The sequence below is a fragment of the Mustela nivalis genome (genome assembly GCF_964662115.1).
Source record: "Mustela nivalis genome assembly, chromosome: 1".
Classification (NCBI taxonomy): domain Eukaryota; kingdom Metazoa; phylum Chordata; class Mammalia; order Carnivora; family Mustelidae; genus Mustela; species Mustela nivalis.
The window spans coordinates 291755-311798 of NC_139020.1; the positions used below are offsets into that span (position 1 = coordinate 291755).

Sequence of the window (20044 nt, forward strand, 5' to 3'; positions counted from 1 at the left end):
GCCTCAGGGCCGCGTCCTGCTGGGTCTCCAGAGTCCTCAGCGCACCTGGGCACACACCTCCCTGAGCACGTGGCCTTCCCGACCACGCGGGAGCACGGCTCCAGTACTCTGCTCTCCCGGGGAGCAGCCCAGACAGCCGCCACCTCCTGACCGTGATGGCGCCGTGGGGTGGGCGGCAAGAATAGAACGTGAACAGGAGCAGTGTTGCTTTCTTAACGACCATCACAGAACGGGGACAAACACCTCTGAAAGCAAGGTTTCAGGGGAGGTCAAGGAGCTGGAGAAGCCTGTGCTCACCGAGGGGAGAGCCCAAGGCTGGGCCTGAGCTGCCCAGCGGACCCACTCCTGTCTCCATCGCTGTGGGCGACGCGCAGCCACCACCCCTCTGGCAAGGAGATGCACATGCTCGTCCCCAGCAAGGGCCTGGCACCGCACGGGACTGTCCTTCTAGCAACACACACACACACACACACACACACACACACCCTTCTAGCAACACACACACACACACACACACACACACACACACCCCCTTCAAACCGGATCGTTTGAACTTGAAACTCACATTCAGCCTGATTTTTGGCTTGAAAAATCTTCTCCAATTCAGCTTTCTGTTCTGCCAGTTCGTTCTTAAACTGGTCTTGCAAATTCTCCAACTCCAACCGATGCTTTGCCGACAATTCTCTGCGCAGGTTTTCCAAGCACAACTCTCTCTCGGCTTCCCATCCTCGCTTCAGGTTCTGATTCAAGTAAGGGAAAAAGACTATGGGCCAATGGTGGACGATCTGGGGTAAAAAATTTAAAACTGCATTCGAAAACCAGGTGTGGAAAGTCACTGCACCCAGACTGGACTGTCACAGAGGAGCTGAGTGGCCCCCACCACCCACAGGGACAGAAGCAGAGAGAGCAAGGGCCCCCTGCCCAGAAACGAAGCGAGGACAGAGTCATGCTCAGTAATTCTCACACACACACGTCCTCCACAGAAGACCCAAGATGCTACAGTGATGTCACCTGACCTCTGCCAAGGGCTGGCTTTGTCCCAGATGCCCTAAGAAATCAGTCCCTGCTGTCCGGCACAGAGGGGTGGGAGCTGGGGCACGAGCCTCCAGCCTGGGACTAACAGCTGTCCTCCACCAACGGCCCGATCAGAACAGCTGGGACACAAACGCCCACGTGTCCAGTGTCAGACACGTGTCCCCCCCATGCCACTAACGTCCCCCAACACTAGCCACTTCCTTTGCTGTCACTGGCACCAACAGCCCTTCCGCAAACACGGCCCTGAGAAGGGGACACATGGCCAGGATAGACCGTCCCAGGGTGGGGCGTCTTCAGAGAGGAGCTAACTCCGTCCCACCGGAACACAGAACTCTCTCCAGGAGGGGCGTGGGGCATCAGCGGGACCACCGCAGAACGCACGGTCAGCACAGCACATGGGGCCAGGGGAGGCTTCGGCTGCACGGTGGCTCTGCCCCACCCCTCCCCAACACGCTCCCCCGAGGTGCCTGGGACCGGCACCCCACGTTTTACTCAGTTGCCACAGGGCACCTCCCTGCCCTGGGATATCCGTCCGTCTGGCGCACAGCGACAGCCAGGCCACGGGGCCCCCTAGGAATCAGAGCTCAGGGTGCTAGAGCTTCCTGTGACAGCAGAAGCACGCGTGAGCCCCCACACGAGCCGCGCTAACACCCTGTACACAGGAAAGAATGCTCTCCCTTTATAGCAGAAGGCATGTGTTTTCTACCAGCACGTTCAATCAGAGCTCTGACTGCACTCTGTCTGAATCATGCTGTCTGAATCCGGGCCGGCTGGGGTGACGGACAGGAAGGCGAACGCCGCACGCGCAGAGTGACCTCGCTAACGACCTCTACCTCTAGCGTCCGTGCGTTCTTCTCCATCTCTAACTGTAACTTCTCCTTCAGCTCGGCTGCAAGAGAAACACAAAGGCAGATCAGCTCCCAGAGTCTCCGCGTTTCCCACACCCTGACCCCTCGCAGGGGAGAGGGCTGCCGGCACCTCAAGGCCGTGCCGTAGGACGCTGGCCAACACGGAAGGACAGGGAGGCAACAAGAATCCCACGTGTGACGGACGACCAAGTTCTCTTCCTCCCAAACCAGGACAGAGCCTTCAGCCAGCCTGACAGCCCCACGCAGGCTGGCACATTAGACCTGGGTGCCCCTTCTGGTCTGTCTGCCCCACACCGGGCCCCCACGCACCCTGGGCCCATCGCCCGGCCTCCCGCTGTGCCAGACTCCAGGCAAGGTATGAAAGACAGACAAAGACCTTCTCAGACCCATCAGCTCCCAAGCCCCAAGGGAAGAACCACAAGAAAAGATGCAGAGGAGGGGTGAGGCTGGACCAGTGGGCATGGCCTGGGCAGGGACTGAGGTTTATGCACACCTGGGGACACGGGCACCAGAAAGAGACACAGGGACCTCAGGAAAGGGGGGAGGGGAAGCTGGGGCCAGGCAACGGCACACGTACAAAGTGAGGGTGGCCCAAGCAAGCCCAGAGCTCAAGCCAAGGCCAGACACCACTTCAGAGGGGAGGTCCCAGGGGCCCAGCCCATGGCAGAGCCTCATGGAGCAGAGGGCAGGCGTGGGCCCCTCTGTGGTCCCATTCCCCAGGGTGAGCAGAGAGAAGACAGCATTGGAAGGAGCCTAAAGGAAAACATGTTTTGTATTTTTTAAAAATGAGCAAAAATGGGGGGACATAAAACTACTTATGTTTGCTTGACTCTACGTCAGGACACATGAGACGGCATCCCCAGAACCTAAGAAGACTGGCTCCCTCTGAGGGCTGGCGTGCGACCCAGCAGAGGGCGACTTGCAGCACACCCAGGCCACTGTTTTCAATTTTCAAGTGAAAAACTCAACCGGCAGATGAGCAGAGAAATGGGGGTGACCGCACGGGCACGAGTTTCTTTCTGGGGATCAATGTTCTAACCTTGGACCGTGGGACGTCTGCACGACTCTGAAATGCACACTTTAAATGGGAAAATTGTAAGCTATGTGAATCGGAACACAATCAAGCTGGTATTCACAAAACTGACGTCTTCAAAAGTAGCGACTAACAAAGAAATTGGAAAACAAAAAATTAAAACAAAAAATTCGGAGAAAATAACCCATAAAATTCAATCTTAGATGTAGAGAAAGAGCTCGGTCTAGGCCAGAGAATCACCAAAGGAGCAGGTGCCTCAGCTGTCCCCGGGGAGTGACATGGCGCCACGGGAGCAGAGGGAGGAGCCCGTGGGATGCAGGGTCTGTGTCCAGGAGCATCTGCGGTGGTCAACAACGCTGCCACAGACAGTCCCGCCAGAGGCGAGCACGGAAGCTTCCGGCACACAAGCGGATCACCTCCCATGACAGGACCCCACTTCAAAAACGCACACAAGCCCAGGCGAGAAGCAGACAGCGGGCGAGGGGACCGCAGAGCCCCGCCCCCCAGCAGGGTGCCGCACACGCGCTCAGGGAGCTCGGGATGGGACACCTGCCCCTGGCCGGGTCACCCGCCTGCCTCCCCATGGGCAGCCGCGGGCGCCGAGCCCCGGGCCAGGCAGGCACGGCCGCACCTGTTTCCTGACGGCAGCGCAGCTCCATCTCCTGGCGCTCCCGCGCATGCTGCTCCCGGGCCAGCGCCTGCTCGTGCTGCTGCCGGCTCTGCAGCAGGGCCAGCTCCTGGGCGTGGCGGCCGTTAAGCGTGGCCCGCAGCTCGGTCAGCGCGGCCTCCTTCTCCCGCTGCAGGGTGGCCTGCGTCCGCTCCAGCTGTGCGGCGTGCAAGTTGCTCAGACTCAGGCGCAGCGCCTCCAGCTCCAGCGCGGGCACTGGCTGTGGGACAGGGGTGTTTCTGGGCACTCTGGCGCACGGCCTGGCGGGGCCGGGGCTGCCAACTCACTACAGCAGCAGCCCCTACCCCACCCCCGCAGGCTCTTTCCACCCGCATCCCGGGAGCCTCGTGCTCCAGGGACAGTACCAGCTCAGCTCCCCAAAGGACCTCAGGCGGCGGGGCCCAGCCTGGCAGCTCCCCAGCCACCCAAAACAGCCCAGCCGGCTGTTCCTGAAGCCGCTCGGGCCCACAGGGCCCTGCCTCCACCCAAAGTCGCTCTGCAGACAGCAGGGGCTGTAGTTCCTCCTGGAGGATACGGGCCACATGCAGCCACGCAGGATAGCCCCCAACCTCCCTCCAGGCAGACTCCCCAGCCCACAGGCCCATCCCGGCTGGAGACAGGGGAGCAGTCATTCCAGATGTTGCAAGACCCCCATCAGATGGGGCACCTAGGTGGCTCAGTGGGTTAAAGCCTCTGCCTTCGGCTCAGGTCATGATCTCAGGGTCCTGGGATCGAGTCCCGCATCGGGATCTCTGCTCAGCGGGGGGCCTGCTTCTCCTCTCTCTCTGCCTGCCTCTCCCTGCTCATCCTCCTTCTGTCAGTCAAATAAATAATTAAAATCCTTGAAAATAAATAAATGAGAAGCAGAAACCATGGGAAAAGCATATGTGTCTCCAGAGAGGTCAGCAGGGACCTCCGGCAGGACAGCAAGGCGACAGTGAGGCACACCAGCCCTCCTGCCACAAGCACCTCCTGCTTCCAGGAGGCGGCAGCCACCAGGGGAATCAGATGTGCCTGCAGGATGGCCTGGCTCACAGCTTCTCTCCCTCGAGGCCCCTCAGGATCACGCAACCCCTGTGTTTAATGAATGGGAGCGGCAGCTGATAGGGAAACCGCTGGCTGTGCTGAGTGGCCCTTGGCCAGACTCACCGTCCCCAAGTGTCCTCCCACACCTCTCCACCTGCCCTTTCAAAGCCCCCCACGCAGCAAGCCTGCGGCACAAACCTGTACTACCTGCAACCTTCCCGGATCCCCAAACCCACTGGCGCAGGGACCAGCCACACCCCCAAGCACCCCGTGGCCGGGTCTACAGCTGCACCTGCTGCGTCTCTGTCGGCTGCTGAAGCCCCACGGCCACCTGCTGCTGTGCGCCACCGGCACCGGCATCCTTCTGTCTTCTCGTCAGTTCTGCACACTCCAGCTCGCGCTCTTGCTCGCATCCCTAAAGAAGGCAGCGAAGGACCGAAGTCAGAGAAGTCCCATGAGAAAACAGTCACGACCAACACTCAGGACACGCCAGAGGGAACCGAGCCCAGCAGTGTTCACGGCAGCACAGCTCCCAGCTGCCGGAAGGTGGAAACAACCCAAGCGGCCGCACACAGCAAAACGCACAAACAGAACGTGGAGAAGCCATCGGGGTCGGGGCAGCATCACTCTGCTATAAAAAGGAGCTACGACACTGAGAATCTCAAAACGTCAGACTCCGTGAAAGCAGCCAGACACACACTGTGCGGTTCTGTGAACATGAACTTCCAGAACAGGCAAATCCACAGGGACAGAATGATGGCCACTGGGCGCCAGGGGCCGGATGGACAGAGGAATGGGGAAGGACTGCTAACGCGTATGAGGCTCCTTTCCGGGTAATGAAAACATTTTGGGATTACACAGTTGTGATGGTTGCGCAACAAAATGTATCAAAAGCCACTGGTATATGTACTTTAAAATGGTCAATTTTATATACGTGCATCGTATCTCAATAAAAATAACTAAGAAAGAACAATGAGCCCGTTTAAGTGGCTTAGGGTAAAGCAGAAAACCCCGGAGAGGTGTTGCTAACGGACAGCAGCCGCAGGTGTTGCTGAGAGGGAGGCAGCGTGAGTGCCCCAGGCTGTCGGCTCCTCAGTCAGGAGTGACGCTGACGGGAAGGAAGACGCACTTACGGCGCCTGCGACGGCTGGTACCAGTAACAGCTCAACGAACCTGACACGTAAGACTGAAATATCATTTTATAGCTAGTCAGTCATGCAGCAAAAGCTCGTGGTAATATTGATCCTCAATGTCACCAAAGTCACAGGGAAACAACCGAACACGTCAACAGCAGAGTAAGCTGGTGTAACGTTTTCTTAGGAGCAATTCTGACAACATACGTCAAGCGCCATAGAAACCGTTTCTGTCTTAATACTCCCCGGGCTGGGGGCACCTGGGTGGCTCGGGTGGTTAAGCACCCGACTCTTGATCTCAGCCCGTCCTGATCTCAGAGTCGTGAGCTCAAGCCTCACGCTGGGCTGCACGCTGGGCTCAGACCCACTTAAAAAAAATTTCCCAACTCTAGGAACATTTTCAGCATCAACAATCTACAGGGAAAAGAAAAGCTACAGGCCTTCCCTGAGCATCCCGGTCTCCCCTACCCTCCCCCGCAACCAGCCCCAGGCCAGGCCTAGAGAAGACCTAGCCTGGACCACGCCCAGCCAGGAGCAGGCCCCGCCCAGAGAGGCCCCCAACGCGCAGCAGGCCCTGCCCCCCAGAGCAGGCCCCGCCCCAAGCACCCCCCCCACCCCCCACCCCCCCACCCCCCCACCCCCCCCAGCAGGCCGCTACAGCCACAGGCCTCCCACCTTCCCCTCCCTGACAGCCCAGACCTTTCTCTGGGGCTTACTGAAAAGGCACCTCAGACTCCAACCAGACTGAATTTTCCTGCCCAAGCCGGGGCTCCTCCAACATTATGCACCTCACTTAACAGCACCCCCAAACCCTCACACTCCTCCTATTCCTGCCTCCCCTCACAGCAACCCCACAGCAGCCCAAGGCCAATCCTGGCCACCCTCCATTCCCATGAGCACAGGTGACTGGCCCCCACGGTCACTCAGCCTAATGTGAGGTCAGTGGCTTGGAGGCCAGATGATACATTCAGGGAACAAATCCAACCTTGTCACCCCCTGGAAGAACTCGGTGCCTCTGCTGCCCTTGGGGAAAATTCCCTGAAGGGGGCAGTCCCTCCCGCTGTCCCGCTCGGCACTTGCCTCGTGCACCGGGGCCCCTGCACATATGGACCGGCTCTGCCTCCCATCCTTAAGCTCCTCTGGGACTTCCCAGCCCTGATGCCCACCCCCGCTGCTCCCTGCACGTGTCGGTGATGCCCAGGAATCTGCCCCGTAGCTGTGAGGCACAGCGCGCCTCTACCTGTGCGGCTCACCGCGTGGAAGCAAACCGTTCCAAGGGGAGTGTCAGAGCCCAGTAAATACCACTACGGACCCTTCTTCAGATTAAAGGGTTCTTTCCAATGGTACAAGATAACATAGGAATGTCCAGTTTAAAACATAAAAGGCAGAATCTCAAAACATTTTTGCTACAAACATCAGAATTGTGGGATAAAATATACAAAAATGACTCTAAATGCTCTCCGGGAGGGAACCCACCAGGTGCCAGGCAGGAGGGACCCAGACTCTAAAGTGATCGAGGGGACAGGGCCACGTGAGGGCAGCCCACGCTCCCAGAACGGGCAGCTTTGCGGAAGGGCAGTTAGAAAGGAGATGTCGGACACAAGCAGGTGTCCTGAAGGCTGTGCGGCAAGACAGGACGCGTATCTTCGCTGCCCAAGGGTGGGAAGGCAGGTGTGGGAGGCCAGGGAGCTGACCCACGTCCAGATGCCGAGGCAGAGGCGGCGCGGTGGGGGCGTCTCTCCTGAAACATTAAAACCCAGGCCTGCTCATCGCATGTTTACAAACGTATACGAGCCGTGGGACGCAGAACCCCCCCATGCCAAGACACAGGTAAAAACAAGTCCCAGCAAGGGCACACAGGTGGCGCAGTCCACGAAGCATCTGCCTTCAGCTCAGGTCATGACATCAAGGTCCTGGGACGGAGCCCTGGGTCCAGTCAGGCTCCCTACTCAGCAGGGAGTCTGCTTCTCCCCACCCCCTCCCGCTTGTTGTTCCCCCTTCTTGCGTGCGCTCTCTCTCTCTCAAATAAAATCTTAAAAAGAAAAAATAAGTCCTAACAAAGGGCTGTTCCTGGGACACCTATCAGGTACACATCTGGCACCCGTCTGGAGGGGCTCCCACAAGCGAGGGACACAAGACATTCTCATGGGAACCACACAAACACCTCACTAAAAGCGAGCACACACAGGCTACCCCAGGAAGTAGCAGGTACCTGCAGAACAAGATATTAAAGAAGACCTTCAGGGGCGCCTTGGTGGCTCAGTGGGTTAAAGCCTCTGCCTTTGGCTCAGGTCATGATCCCAGGGTCCTGGGATCAAGCCCCGCATCGGGCTCTCTGCTCAGCGGGGAGCCTGCTTCCCCCTCTCTCTCTGCCTGCCTCCCTGCCTACTTGTGATCTCTGTCAAATAAATAAATAAAATGTTTAAAAAAAAAAAAAAAGAAGAAGAAGAAGACCTTCGGCAGCATCCGCAGGGGGTCCCCACAGAGGTGCGCAGCCCAAAACGAGCCCAAGCCCTACAGAAACCTACAGAGAGGAACGAACCTCACCTCTGAACACTGAGCAAAATTCAGACCAATTTGCTCATGAAAAGGTACACCTGCACTTAAAACAAAATCAGCTCCATAGTACCTCCAGGAAACATTACATGACACAAAATGATACCGCTGTCTTTAAGGAGTCCAGACAGAATGTCCCGAAATACAGAGAGCGGAGCCAGAGACAACAACTCAACAGACGGATTTCGGAGCCGATGACACACAGATAAACAGAGTAAAGAAGAGAGAACCCAGACGAAATCTGCCAGGGTAACCAACAAGACGGGACAGGTGCACACAAGGAGCTCGGAAAACCCCACTGGGATTTCGGGCCCTGGAGAAAGAAGGGCCGGACACTGTGTGTGGGGATGCGCCTGGAGATCATCTAGAAGCAACAGGCGCAAGAGCCCAGGTCCCAGGTCGCGCTAGTAAAATGAGACGTGCACATCTCGGCCTGGGAAAGTGAGAGTGTGGAAGGCCAAGCAGGAAGTGTGCAAGGCGGCGGCGAAGGGACGAAGGGACCGGGAGCTGGCTGCGGACACTGAAGCTGGGGCAGAGCCGGGCAAACACCCAGCACGCGACACACACCACCAATCTCTGAGTCCACGCCGGCAGGGCTATCTTTCAGGAACAAAGGGAAAAAGCCAAAAATATATTCAGGAAAACATCAAATGGGACACGGGCACAAGCAGGGTCTTGCCACAGGAAATGCTGAGGAGCGTCCTGCGGACAGAGGGGCGAGGCCCGCCGTGCAAGTCTGAGAAAGAGCAAAGGAGGAAGAAAACAGAACTACAGTGCTCACCCTAAACAAGAACGGACACTAAAAAACAAAGGACTCCTTCCATCGTGCGGAAGCAACCAGGTGAGCGCGTCAACCAGCACGTGCATGCGGTAAAGCAGCCAAAGAAGGGGGCCCTGATGGAGAATCAGCTGGCCTGCACCTTACGTTTGTTGTGCTACAGGTTCAAAAAGTCAGACCCAAGAGGCACCACATTCTAGGATCCCATCCGTACCACAGAAAAGGCAAAAGTAAAGAACAGACACAGGCAGGCCATCACTCGGGGCTGGGGGAGGGAGGGGAGGCTGACAGCGGGGGTGGGGGGGCACAGGGAAACTTGCAGGGGTGGAGCTGTTCCGTGGGGAGCCCTGTGGTGCCGGACTCGATCTGGGGCCAGCAGGATGCGCTCAAGCTTACTTTAATAAGTGCACATAAGGACAGAGAGACACAGAATTAACTGCAGGTGGTTAATAACCGCACACGCACACGGACTAGTGTGCCCCCGCATCCACTGAGTGACCCAGCAGTGACCGCACCCGGAGCCCCGGTCTTGGTTTCCACCAGCATCAAACGAAGGGAACCAGGGCCCCTCGAAGAAACGTGTGACTCCAGAACTGAGGCAGGGAGCGCAAGACGAGCCTGAAGAAAGCCAGAACGTGCTTCTAAGACAAAGGATGGGGCGTGTCGCCAGGACGCAGGGGCCGGACTGGAAAAGCTCCCAGTGGCCCGAGCCGGAACACTTGAAGCAACAAACGAAATAAGACGTAGTTTGAGGTTACAGCAGAAAGTGTAACTTAAATCCACACGAGCCCACACTGATATAAATATGTGATTCAATTAATTAATGGGGGCGAAGAAGCAACTCTCCCTTACAGAAGATTCACAAACAGAATGTGTGGCTACCCCTCCCTGTGGGAGGCGCACGTGATTTCCGTCCCCTGAAGAGTGTGCTGGGCTCAGTGGCTCCCTCCCGAAGAGGAGAGTCTGGAGAAGGGGAAACCCGGCTGACCCGGCCCGGCAGGAGGAGGCTACAAGGGCACGTTGCCGCGGTGGTGAAATCCCTAATGATGACAATCGCCAGAGAGACCCACACGGAGGGACGGTCCCCGAGCAGCCACCAGCGCTGTTCCAAATGGTCACCAGAAACTGAGACGCGGTCAGAGGCCTGAGGAGTCGAAGCAGGCGACCGAGAGTGATGCGGTCCTGGGCGGAGTCCCAGACGGAAAAAGCTCGTAGCTGGAAAACTCCTGGGACCAAGCGAGTCCGCACACAGTTGGCAGTGACGCTGCAGAGTTAGGGCCTTCGCCCCAACACGTGTGCCCATGTCCGCGATGCCAGCAGGACAGAAGGGAGTGAGGGAGTGCGGGAACAGCACCCAGTCCGCAACTCTGCTGTAAATCTCTAACGCTTCCCGAATTAAAAGCTTATTTAAACCAATGAACGGCTGGATGACAGAAGGCTGAACGAACTGCGGGGCTAAAAGTCATTTTTAAAAAAACAAAAGCAAGGGCACTGGCTGGCAGAGCTGGTAGAGCGTACAATGCTTGATCTCAGGGTCATGAGTTCAAACCCCACGCTGGGTGCAGAGTTTACCTAAACAAAAAGGAATGTGACACCCATTAGGATGGCTACTATAAAAAAGAGTAACAGGTGTTGGGGAGGACGTGCACAGCTGGTGGGAATGTAAACTGAGGCAGCCACTGTGGAAAACAGTGTGGAGGTTTCTCGAAAATTAAAATTAGAATTACCATCTGATTTATTAGCACACTTTTTGACATAAACCGCCAAAGACTTGAAAGCACAGTCTCAAAGAGGTATTTGCACACCTATCCACAGCAGCATTACTCCCGATGCCTAAAACGTGGAAGAGACTCAAGCATCCTCCCCCAGATGAATGGACCAAAAAGCAGTCTAACCATACTAAGGCACATTAGCCTTAAAAAGGAAGGAAACTTTGTCACAAGCTACAACACATATGAACCTTGAGAATATCATGCTAACTGAAATAAGCCACTCGCAAAAACAAACAAACAAACAAAAAATACCACATATTCCACTTAAGTGTGGTATCTAGAATAGTCCAAATCAGAGACTGAGAAAGTAGAGTGGTGTCTGCCAGAGGCTGGGGAGGAGGAATGGGGACATACTGCTTAAAGTGAACAGAGTTTCAGCTTTACAAGATGACAGAGGCTATGGAGATAGACAGTGGTGATGGCCGCATGACATTATGAATGCATTTAAAACAAATGGGCTGTGCACTTAAAAATGGTTAAGGTGCACCTGGCTGGCTCAGTCGGTTAAGTACCTAACTCTTGGTTTTGGCTCAGGTCATGATCTTGGGGTCTTGAGATTGAGCAACCTGTCAGACTCTGTGCTCAGTGGGGGAGTCTGCTTGAGATTCTCCCCCTCTCCCTCTGTCCCTCCACCCTGCTCTGTGCATGCCCCCCCCATCTCTCTGTCTAAAATAAATAAATCTTTAAAAAAAAAAATGGTTAAGATGGTAAATTTTATGGTGTTATTTTATAATAAAAAAATAACAATAACGTACACTAAGAGACTTATAAATGGAGTTTAAATATTCTAAGATCCTTGTACTTTCAAAGACCAAAGTTACTGATTAAGTTTAGACATAGACAAGTATAAATATTCTATGTAATAAGCTCACCAGTAAAAGAACAGAAACTGAGTATATTATTACTTCAAAATGGGTGAAGGGAGAATTAAAAAAAAAGAAATCCCCTGATAAAAAATAATCCAAAGCCTTGCCCCTGCAAAAGGAAAAAGGAAATAAACAGCCTAAAAATGAAACATAAGCTCAAACACATCAGTGATTACATTAAATGTAAATGAATTATATTATCCACCAAAAAGACACAGACTATCAGAATAATTTTTAAAAATCAAGCCCCCACTGTTTAGCAGGACATAAACTGAAACACAAGAACGCAAAGATGTTGGAAGGGTAAGGACAGAAACACACCAGCACCACGTCTGACCCATTTACACAGCGTTCTAAAGCAAAACTGCCACGGAAATCGGGGTGCAGCTGACTTCGGGGTCGAGAGAAGACAGCAGCAGGCCCAGCACTGTCACGTGTCTTACCTGCGGGGGATCCCATGGTGTTTACTGTGTACTTGTTTGTTAGGCTGTATGTACATTTTATGCAGTTTCTACTTTTCCGTATACATGCTGTATATCACAGGGATCATTTTCCGTTTTTTGTGTCACAGTTTAAAACAAGTATAAAAACATGTATTTTAGGGTGATCCTTGTGGACCCCACCAGAGACGATTTTTCCAGGCCCTGCCTATGATCCAGATCTCACCTGCAATAATACAGATTAAAAACCAAGCTTGCTCACTGTCTAAAGTAATGTGAACTGAGTCCAGCTAGAATCCAATGTTGAAAATACAGAATTTTAACACAACACTTTCAAACCAGTCAATTCAGCATCTAATGAATTTTCTTCCAAATGCTAAAACAAAACAAACAATTAATAAGTGTAACTAATCCATCATATATGGAATTCATGCCAGGCTCTGTGGCAGAAACAGACCCCACACACACAACTGACAATGGGAGAGATGAAGGCCTGGCCCAAGGAACACGCCACAACATTTGGGCATGGGAAAATGAAGAAAGTCAGACATGACCCCTAGCCTCAGTGCATAAAAGGCAACCTTCTCTCTTCAACATCCGGAAGGAAAGATCAAGGTCCCAAGGAAGGGAGACTGGGGCTCCATCAGAAGGATCCCCGAAAGACCTTCTGTGCAAGGGTGACACCAAGGAAGTGAGGCCTGCAGGGGAAGTTCTGTATCCAGCTCTCTTTGTTCTGAGTTTCTGCTCTTGAAGAGACAGGGCCCTTCAGACGTTGAGTCCTCTCTCTGGTTTGGATTTCCACCACAAGATGGAGAAATCCTCTGACAAGGAACACACTTTAACAGAGAACCCTGAAGAATACCTCTGTGATATCCTCAGGCTGTTCCAAGTGGTCGCCATCCAGCTTCTGCTGTGGCTGCTCCGAGTGCCCTGTCCTCTCTCCACTGGGGTCCTCCAGCTAAGAAGGAAGGGCCAGAGAAGAGCATTTACAGCAACGTCCAAGGCTGCAACCTCAGGCCTTCCCACCCACACACCCAAATGCCCACACCAATTCCATTCCCATTTCCCATTCAGAATGCACGTTCCTCCATAAACAATTCTCAAACCCTAAACATTTTTTATGCAACCATTTCCCTAATGATGTTACTGCCCTTCTATTTTTTGAGATTTGACTTATTTCTCTGGGTTAGGGAAGGGCAGAGAGGGAAGGAGAGGGACAAGCAGACTCCATGCTAAGTGCAGAGCCCAACATGGGGCTCAGTCCCAGGATCCTGAGATTATGACCTGAGCCAAAACCAAGAGCTGGATGCTTAACCGACTGAGCCCCTAGGCACCGTGCTGCTCTTCTATTTAATGAATTCTGCCTCATTTCACTGTGCATGACACTTAAATTACTAAATTTTAGTTTCACAATAAATTCTAATCTTTCAGACACATGCATATTTCCTAAGCTCTTTTTATTTAAGTTCAAATATTTCATCCTCAAGATTTTCCATTTTTAAATAGCTTGCTTTATTATAAGAATATTGAAGGAGCGCCCGTGTGGCTCAGTTGGCTAAGGGTCTGCCTTCAGTTTACATTGTGATCTCAGGGTCCTGGGATCAAGCCCCGCATAGAGCTTCCTGCTCAGCAGGGAACCTGACTTTCTCCCTCTCCCTCTGTGACTCCCCCTGACTCATGCTCAGGCTCTTGCTATGTCTCTCTCAAATAAATAAATAAATAAATAAAATCTTTAAAAAAAAAAAAAAAAAAGAATACCATATATGATACAGAAAACACACAAAATATGTGTTAATCGACTGTTACACGTTGCTGGTAAGGCTTCTGGTCAACAGTAGTTATGTTTTGGGAAGTCAAAAGTTATAGGCCTATTTTCAACTGCATGGGGGGGTCAGTGCCCCAACCCCCTTGCTGTTGAAGGATCAACTACATATACAAATATTCTAGTTAGTAAGTTTGTTTTCACAGGAGTGAGGATTAGCAATTCTGAAACTAATCTGTATAAATTTTAAGACTGAGGAAGTAAGTGAATTTATTGTACATAAGGCGCCAGGTTTCTCACTATTGGTAAAAGGAATTAAGATTAAGGAGAGGGGTGAGAAGCTAGAATGATTCCCGTGATGTTGGACGGGAACTGAAGGTACTAGTGTGAACTCATGGTACTAGTGTGAACTCATAACTATACGCAGAGACTGACAAAGAAACAGAGACCTAGCTCTCTGTGGAAGCAGCCTGGAACCAAAGACACCCCAATAGCAATGAGCACACATCCGGATATTGGTTTCTAAATACCATTCTCCACTAAAAGAAACCAGAGCTCCTTGAAGAATTGGGTGATAACAGTCTGAAAAGGACAAAACAAACTTGGGAAATCTCTGTCCCAAAATGCAAAGAACTAAGGTGCCAAAAACAAGGCCATGTAGGAAAGGCTGATGCCAATTCAAAGGCACACCCAATGGCCAAATCTCTGTATTTCGGCAACGAAATGGACACTGGCGTGGTTGCTGTAACGGAGCAAAACCTACAGAATAAACGCAGGGGGCCTGACTGGCTCAGGTGGTGAGAGCGTGACTCTTGATCTCGGGGTCAAGTGTGTAAGCCCCATGTTGGGTGTAAGGTTTACTTAAAAAAGGGAAAAAAAAAAAAGAAAAGAAAAGAGAAATCCATAAATCCACACTACCATGCACAACTGGACACACAGGCAGACGAGAGGGAAATGACAGCTCCTCCTCACAGCAGGACATCAACACATAGAGACAGAATAACAGACACAGAAATCATCATTTGGCCAACACCACCATAACAACTGCTGCAAGCAAGAATCACCAATGGAAGGTAAAATTAGTGGAGGAAAGCAGGAGAAATAGGGCTTTGCAGGGTCTCTCTCTTCCCACAATAAACTTACTAACACCAAAGTTAAAAACAGTGACTTTTCTATCAAGGGACATCTGGCAGGTCCCATAGTAACTCAGTGGTCAAAGCTGACCTCACCAGTAGTGAGACCACCACGTATCAATACCACCTGCACGGAGCAGGGAATCCTCACTTCTACCCTGTTCTCACCAGAACTTATAACCTGACTTTAATCAGAAGGAAACATCAAACAATCCCAAGCTGACGGGCATTCCACAAAATGACTAGTGAGGGATCGCCCGGGTGGCTCACCAGGTTAAGCTTCTACCGTCAGCTCAGGTCATGATCCCAGGGTCCTGGGACTGAGTACGGCATGGGGCTCCCTGCTCAGCGGGGAGTCTGCTTCTCTCTCCCCCTCTATCTCTCCCCCTGGCTTGTGGGCGCACGCTCTCTCTTTCTCAAATAAAAATAAAATCTTTAAAAAAAAAAAATACCTACCAGTGACTCTTTGAAGATATCCAACTTATAAAAGACAAGGGAAGACTGAGAAAGTGTCTCAGACTGGAGGAGACTAAGCTGGCAGGACACTAGGGATGCAGTACACAGTCCTGGACTAGAAAAAGGGCAGCAGTGGGACGGAGCGAGAACCCTGAACATGCTCCATCCGTTAGCTCACGGTCCTGTTTCAGCGTGAACTGAAACAGATTATGATCATCGTGCGGTAACACAAAATGTTAACACTTCAGGAATCGGAGCAAACAGTGTCCATAAACCCTGGGCTAATTTTTGCAAATTTTTTAAGCTGAACGTTATTTCAAAATGAAAGCTAGAACCCTTAACATAAAATTAAAAAACTTCTCTGACTTGAAAGCAAAAATAAAACCACCATTAACTATAAGTCATGAGCTTTTCTCCTCAAGGAGCCGCGGAGAAAACATGCAGAGAAGAGCCCTGGAAGCCGACTATCGGGCCTCTGTGTGTGGCGCGTTCACCTGCGCAGCCGTGAGGGCGGCGACCCCCCCCCAGGACAAGCACAGGGGAGGACGGTGACCCTCAGGCCTGCAGTGGGGGATCAAGCTGACCCAAAGGCTGGGCCCCCAGAGTGCTGGCCAGCTGCCCCCCCCAACGAGGGAGTACAACAGCGACAGCTTCCAAATCTCGGAAGGAAAACTCCAGATGTGCAGGGAGAGTATCATAAATTCACATACTGGCCATGACGCCACTTTTCCAGTAAAGCAGGCCAGACGCATCAGAGGTTTCCTCAAATTCTGCCCTCAGCCACCAGTGTTCCAGCCGCTTCTAGCAAACACCGGCCCCTGCCCCTGCTCTGCCGCACACGGCAAGGGCCCTCAGTAAGGTACCGAAGAAGCCACAATGCAAGCCCACCCACAGGCGACCCGGAGGCCAGGTGGGCCCCAACCTGCCCCCGACTAGGCCTCAAGCAGAGAGCGGTGCCTCGTCCAGCAGGTCGCCACTCCCAGAGCATCTCCACCCAGGCCTTCTCCACCCCGACATTCAGAGAGAAAGTGAGGAACAGAGACAGTGAGTGGACGAAGGAATATCACGGTTTAAGTGTCCAAAGAAAAAAGCCTGTTAAAGGGGCTGATACAGCCACACCCAGGGAGCACTGATAAAACCTCCACTACCGAAGCAAGAACCAATACCGACACTTGCCTTCAGTCAATCCAAAATCACAAAAGGTATAGGAGTGAAAACAACAGATACATTCCCTTTTTCATAAAGTGAAACTCTCTTTCCCGACCTCTGACAGGCAAAAACAGACCAAAGTTGCTGGTGCCGCGAAGCTGCACCGAGCTGAGACACCCACCTGCGCTGCCTGTGCTCCCTCGGGGGTGTCGCTGCACGACGCATCTTTGCAAACGTCCCCTCTTCCCAGGAGTCCATCCTCGGGGGCTACCGGGCCCTCCTCCTGGACAGGCGCATTGACAGCCGGGCCCTTCCTCTTCGCCGTCTTTTTCTTCGGATGCGCACAGTCACCTTTGGCTTTTCTCTGTCGGAAGTGAGCAAGCTGCGCAAAAACGTCGAGAAGTAGTGAAGGCAAAGGTAAGTAAGAAAAAAGTAACAGAACCACAAAGCCAGCGAGCTGCTGGGGAACATGAGGCTGTGGCGCTCAGTGCGCTCGCCAGACCGCGCCAGACCCACAGGTCAGCCGGCAGATCCCTGTCCCACAAACTCCGCCTTCATTAATATCTGCAATGCCAGCATTTAAGTTCAGAATTCGATCCGAACGGTCCCCCAAGAAGAACTGCTAATTACGCCTACATACAGACAAAAGAAAGCAATACGGCCAACGGGCAGAAGAGCTCTTGTAGCCCCTGGCAGTTCACAGAAAAATACGATTTTAAAAAAATACATCTATTTAAAAGACTGATAGCTTTATCAAGGCATGCTTAAGGTTTAAAATGATATAAATGCTAAATCTCTTTTTGCTCCCATTTTCCCCCAATCGAGGAAATACATAGCTGAGCCAAAACTTCTAGCCACAGATTCTGAGGCAAGGTACAGAAATAGCAAAAAATTAATTAAGCCAGGTCAATCTACGATCCTCCTTTATGGAATCAGATGTTCTATTTTCCGTGACACAGCTCACAGTGCACCAGGGACCTCCAGAGTGTCACCCATCAGAAGACACAACCGAGCTCCGCTCAGTCCCTCAAACGGGAGGGTTTTGGAGTGTGTTCCCACACCATCTCCCGTAAGATCTCACTCGAAGGTAGGAGACGGAACACCAGCTTTTCCTGAGACACTAGCTCCTTCAGGGGACAGCTGTACTCATAAAAGCGAATGCATTTAGCAAACACTTGTGTCAACGCAGACGTGCACACTTCCACAGACCCAGAGAAACTCCGTAAGGCCACTTACACGCGAGAAACCGTGTGTGGTCCGCTCGGCCTGCCTTCCAAGCCAGCCCCACATTCCTCCCTTCACGGCCCCTCCGTCAGCTCTGTCCCCAGGTGTCCCCAGGGTCCCTCCCCCATCACCACCCTCAAGTCTGGCCTGGGGTCTCCGCAAGAGGCGCCCTGCTTCCTCCTGCAAGGTGAACCTTCCTCGCCAGCCCAGCGCCCCGCAGGCCCGTGGAAGCTCACCCACCGCAGGCTCGGGGGAAGCACGTCAGATACCGGACTGCGGCTCAGCTTGGTCCCCCGGCCCAGCTACGCGCCGGGCTCGTGGAAGGAGAAACGGGCCGCCGCCGCCCTCCTCAGAGCCAGCCACAAGTTCTGCTTCCCAGGAAGCCGGAATGAGGCCACCCTGTCCTCTCCCTGCCGCCCCACCGCGGTCACTACGTGTGCGACGGGCTCTTCCCTGCAGCGGCCCCGGGGCTCCCTCGAGGGAGATCAGCACGGACCGGCCACAGCTGACCTCACGCAGCTACACCCCGGGCTCTGCCCGCTCGCGGGAGCCACGGCGCGGCTCTCCCTCATCCCTCGGGCCAGCAGGGACCTCAGCCCCGGAGCAGCCAGAAGGGGGGACGGGGACGGGGCGAGCGGGGAGTCCAGCCTCAGCGCCTGTGTGCTCCCCTCCGCGGCCGCCCGGGTCGGGCCGGCTCACGGCTCAAGCCCACGCTATGCCCCTGACGCAGGTACCGGGCAGAGGCAGGAAGACCCCGCGCCCCGCAGCCGCCCGCTCCGGAGCACGGAGCTCCCGGGCTTTCCCCGCCGAGCGGCCCGCACCTGTCCAGCGGGGGCTGCCCCCAGCGGAGCTCCTCGCCCGGGCCCCGGCCTCGAGGCCGCCGGAGCGTCCGGACCCCGGGCCGGCAGCGGGCACTCGGCAGGGCGGACCGGCCACTTGCCCCGGCCACAGGCCCAGCGTCTCTCGGGTAGGAGCAGCCGCAGAGCTCCGGGGAGACGCTAAGGCGCGCGGGTTCAAAGGGCGGGAATGGAGCCGAGCCCGGAGGAAGTCCCGGCCCTACGCGCGGTCCCGAGCCCCGAGCCCCGGGGGCGGGGGCGGGGCCGCGGCAGGTGCCGGGGCGCGGGTGTGCGACCGTCCGGGACAACAGGACGCGCGGGGGGGCGCGTTCCCAGGCCGCCCGTGTCCATCAGGGCGCCACTGGCCGAGACGTCCCGGCGCCTCCGGAGGCGGCCGCGCCAGCTTCCCTGGAAACGCGGGAAGGCGCGGGCGAGCGCGGGAAGGCCCCGGGCGGGGGCGGGAGCCCGCGCACGGCCGAGACCGGCCCCCACCCCGCCCGCCGGCACCGCCCCTCCCCGCCGTGCGCTCCCACGGGCGTCCGCCCCGCCCTGCGCGCAGGCGCAGCCCCGCAAAACCCCGGCATGCCCCGCGCCTGGCCTCCTCGCGCCCCCCTCCCCCCCCCCGCAGTCCTCGACCGGTGATTGGCTGCGACCGCCGTGGGGGCGGGGCCGGGCAAAGGGCGGCGGATTCAAGATGGCGGCGGCCAGGAGGCGGCTTCCAGCCGAGTCGGCGGGAAGTGCGAGACTGTGCCGGCGGACCCTGCCTGCCCGCACCCGCTCCTAGCACGGAACAGGAGCGGTCACCGGAACCCGCCCTTGGGAACCCACGCTGGGACAGCGGGAGGAGGCGGCGGCGCTGTCGGTTACCTTCGCCCTCCCGGCCTCCACCTTCCTGCGCCGCTGCTCCTGCTCGTCTTCTTCCATGCCCTCCAGGGCTTCTCACGGGGCGCCCGAGAGGTGACGGGGTCGGAGGCCGCCGCCTTCGCTCTATTTACACGCCCTCCCCCTAGTCTGGGCTCGCCCTCCCCCCGCAACAACTGTCACGCAGACGTGAGCCCGGCTCCGCCCCCGGCGTGCGCCCTCCGCCCGCCGCCAATCCCGGAGGGGGTGGGGAGGTCGCGCTCCTGCCCTCGCGCACGCGCGGTGAGGGCGGTGCGACCCGGATCCCGCCCCTGCCGGCTGCTGGCCTCCCATTGGCGCGATGATGATCCCGCCTCCCAGCAGGACCAATGGTGGAGCGCGGAGGCCTCGGCTGTCTCTGTGATTGGCCGGATTTAAAGAGGTCGTGCCCGGTGAGAGGGCGGCGGGC

At 55.1% G+C, this 20044-nt stretch overlaps 1 protein-coding gene across 2 annotated transcripts; it reads right to left on the reverse strand.

Annotated features, from left to right (window-relative positions):
- Positions 1 to 608: 608 nt before the first annotated feature.
- LOC309840864 (uncharacterized protein) lies at positions 609 to 17273 on the reverse strand. 2 transcript variants are annotated; one of them, XM_082683368.1, is made up of 6 exons: positions 16857 to 17273; positions 13038 to 13133; positions 4923 to 5045; positions 3569 to 3824; positions 1869 to 1924; positions 609 to 740 (listed from the first exon to the last, which is right to left on the reverse strand). In XM_082683368.1, the coding sequence occupies exon 1, from the start codon at positions 17144 to 17146 to the stop codon at positions 16943 to 16945; it is 204 nt and encodes a 67-aa protein (XP_082539494.1). In that variant the 5' UTR covers positions 17147 to 17273; the 3' UTR covers positions 609 to 740; positions 1869 to 1924; positions 3569 to 3824; positions 4923 to 5045; positions 13038 to 13133; positions 16857 to 16942. The 2 variants fall into 2 exon arrangements, with proteins under 2 accessions (XP_082539494.1, XP_082539495.1); XM_082683369.1 differs by lacking the exons at positions 609 to 740; positions 1869 to 1924; positions 3569 to 3824; positions 13038 to 13133.
- Between the last annotated feature and the right edge of the window lie 2771 nt (positions 17274 to 20044).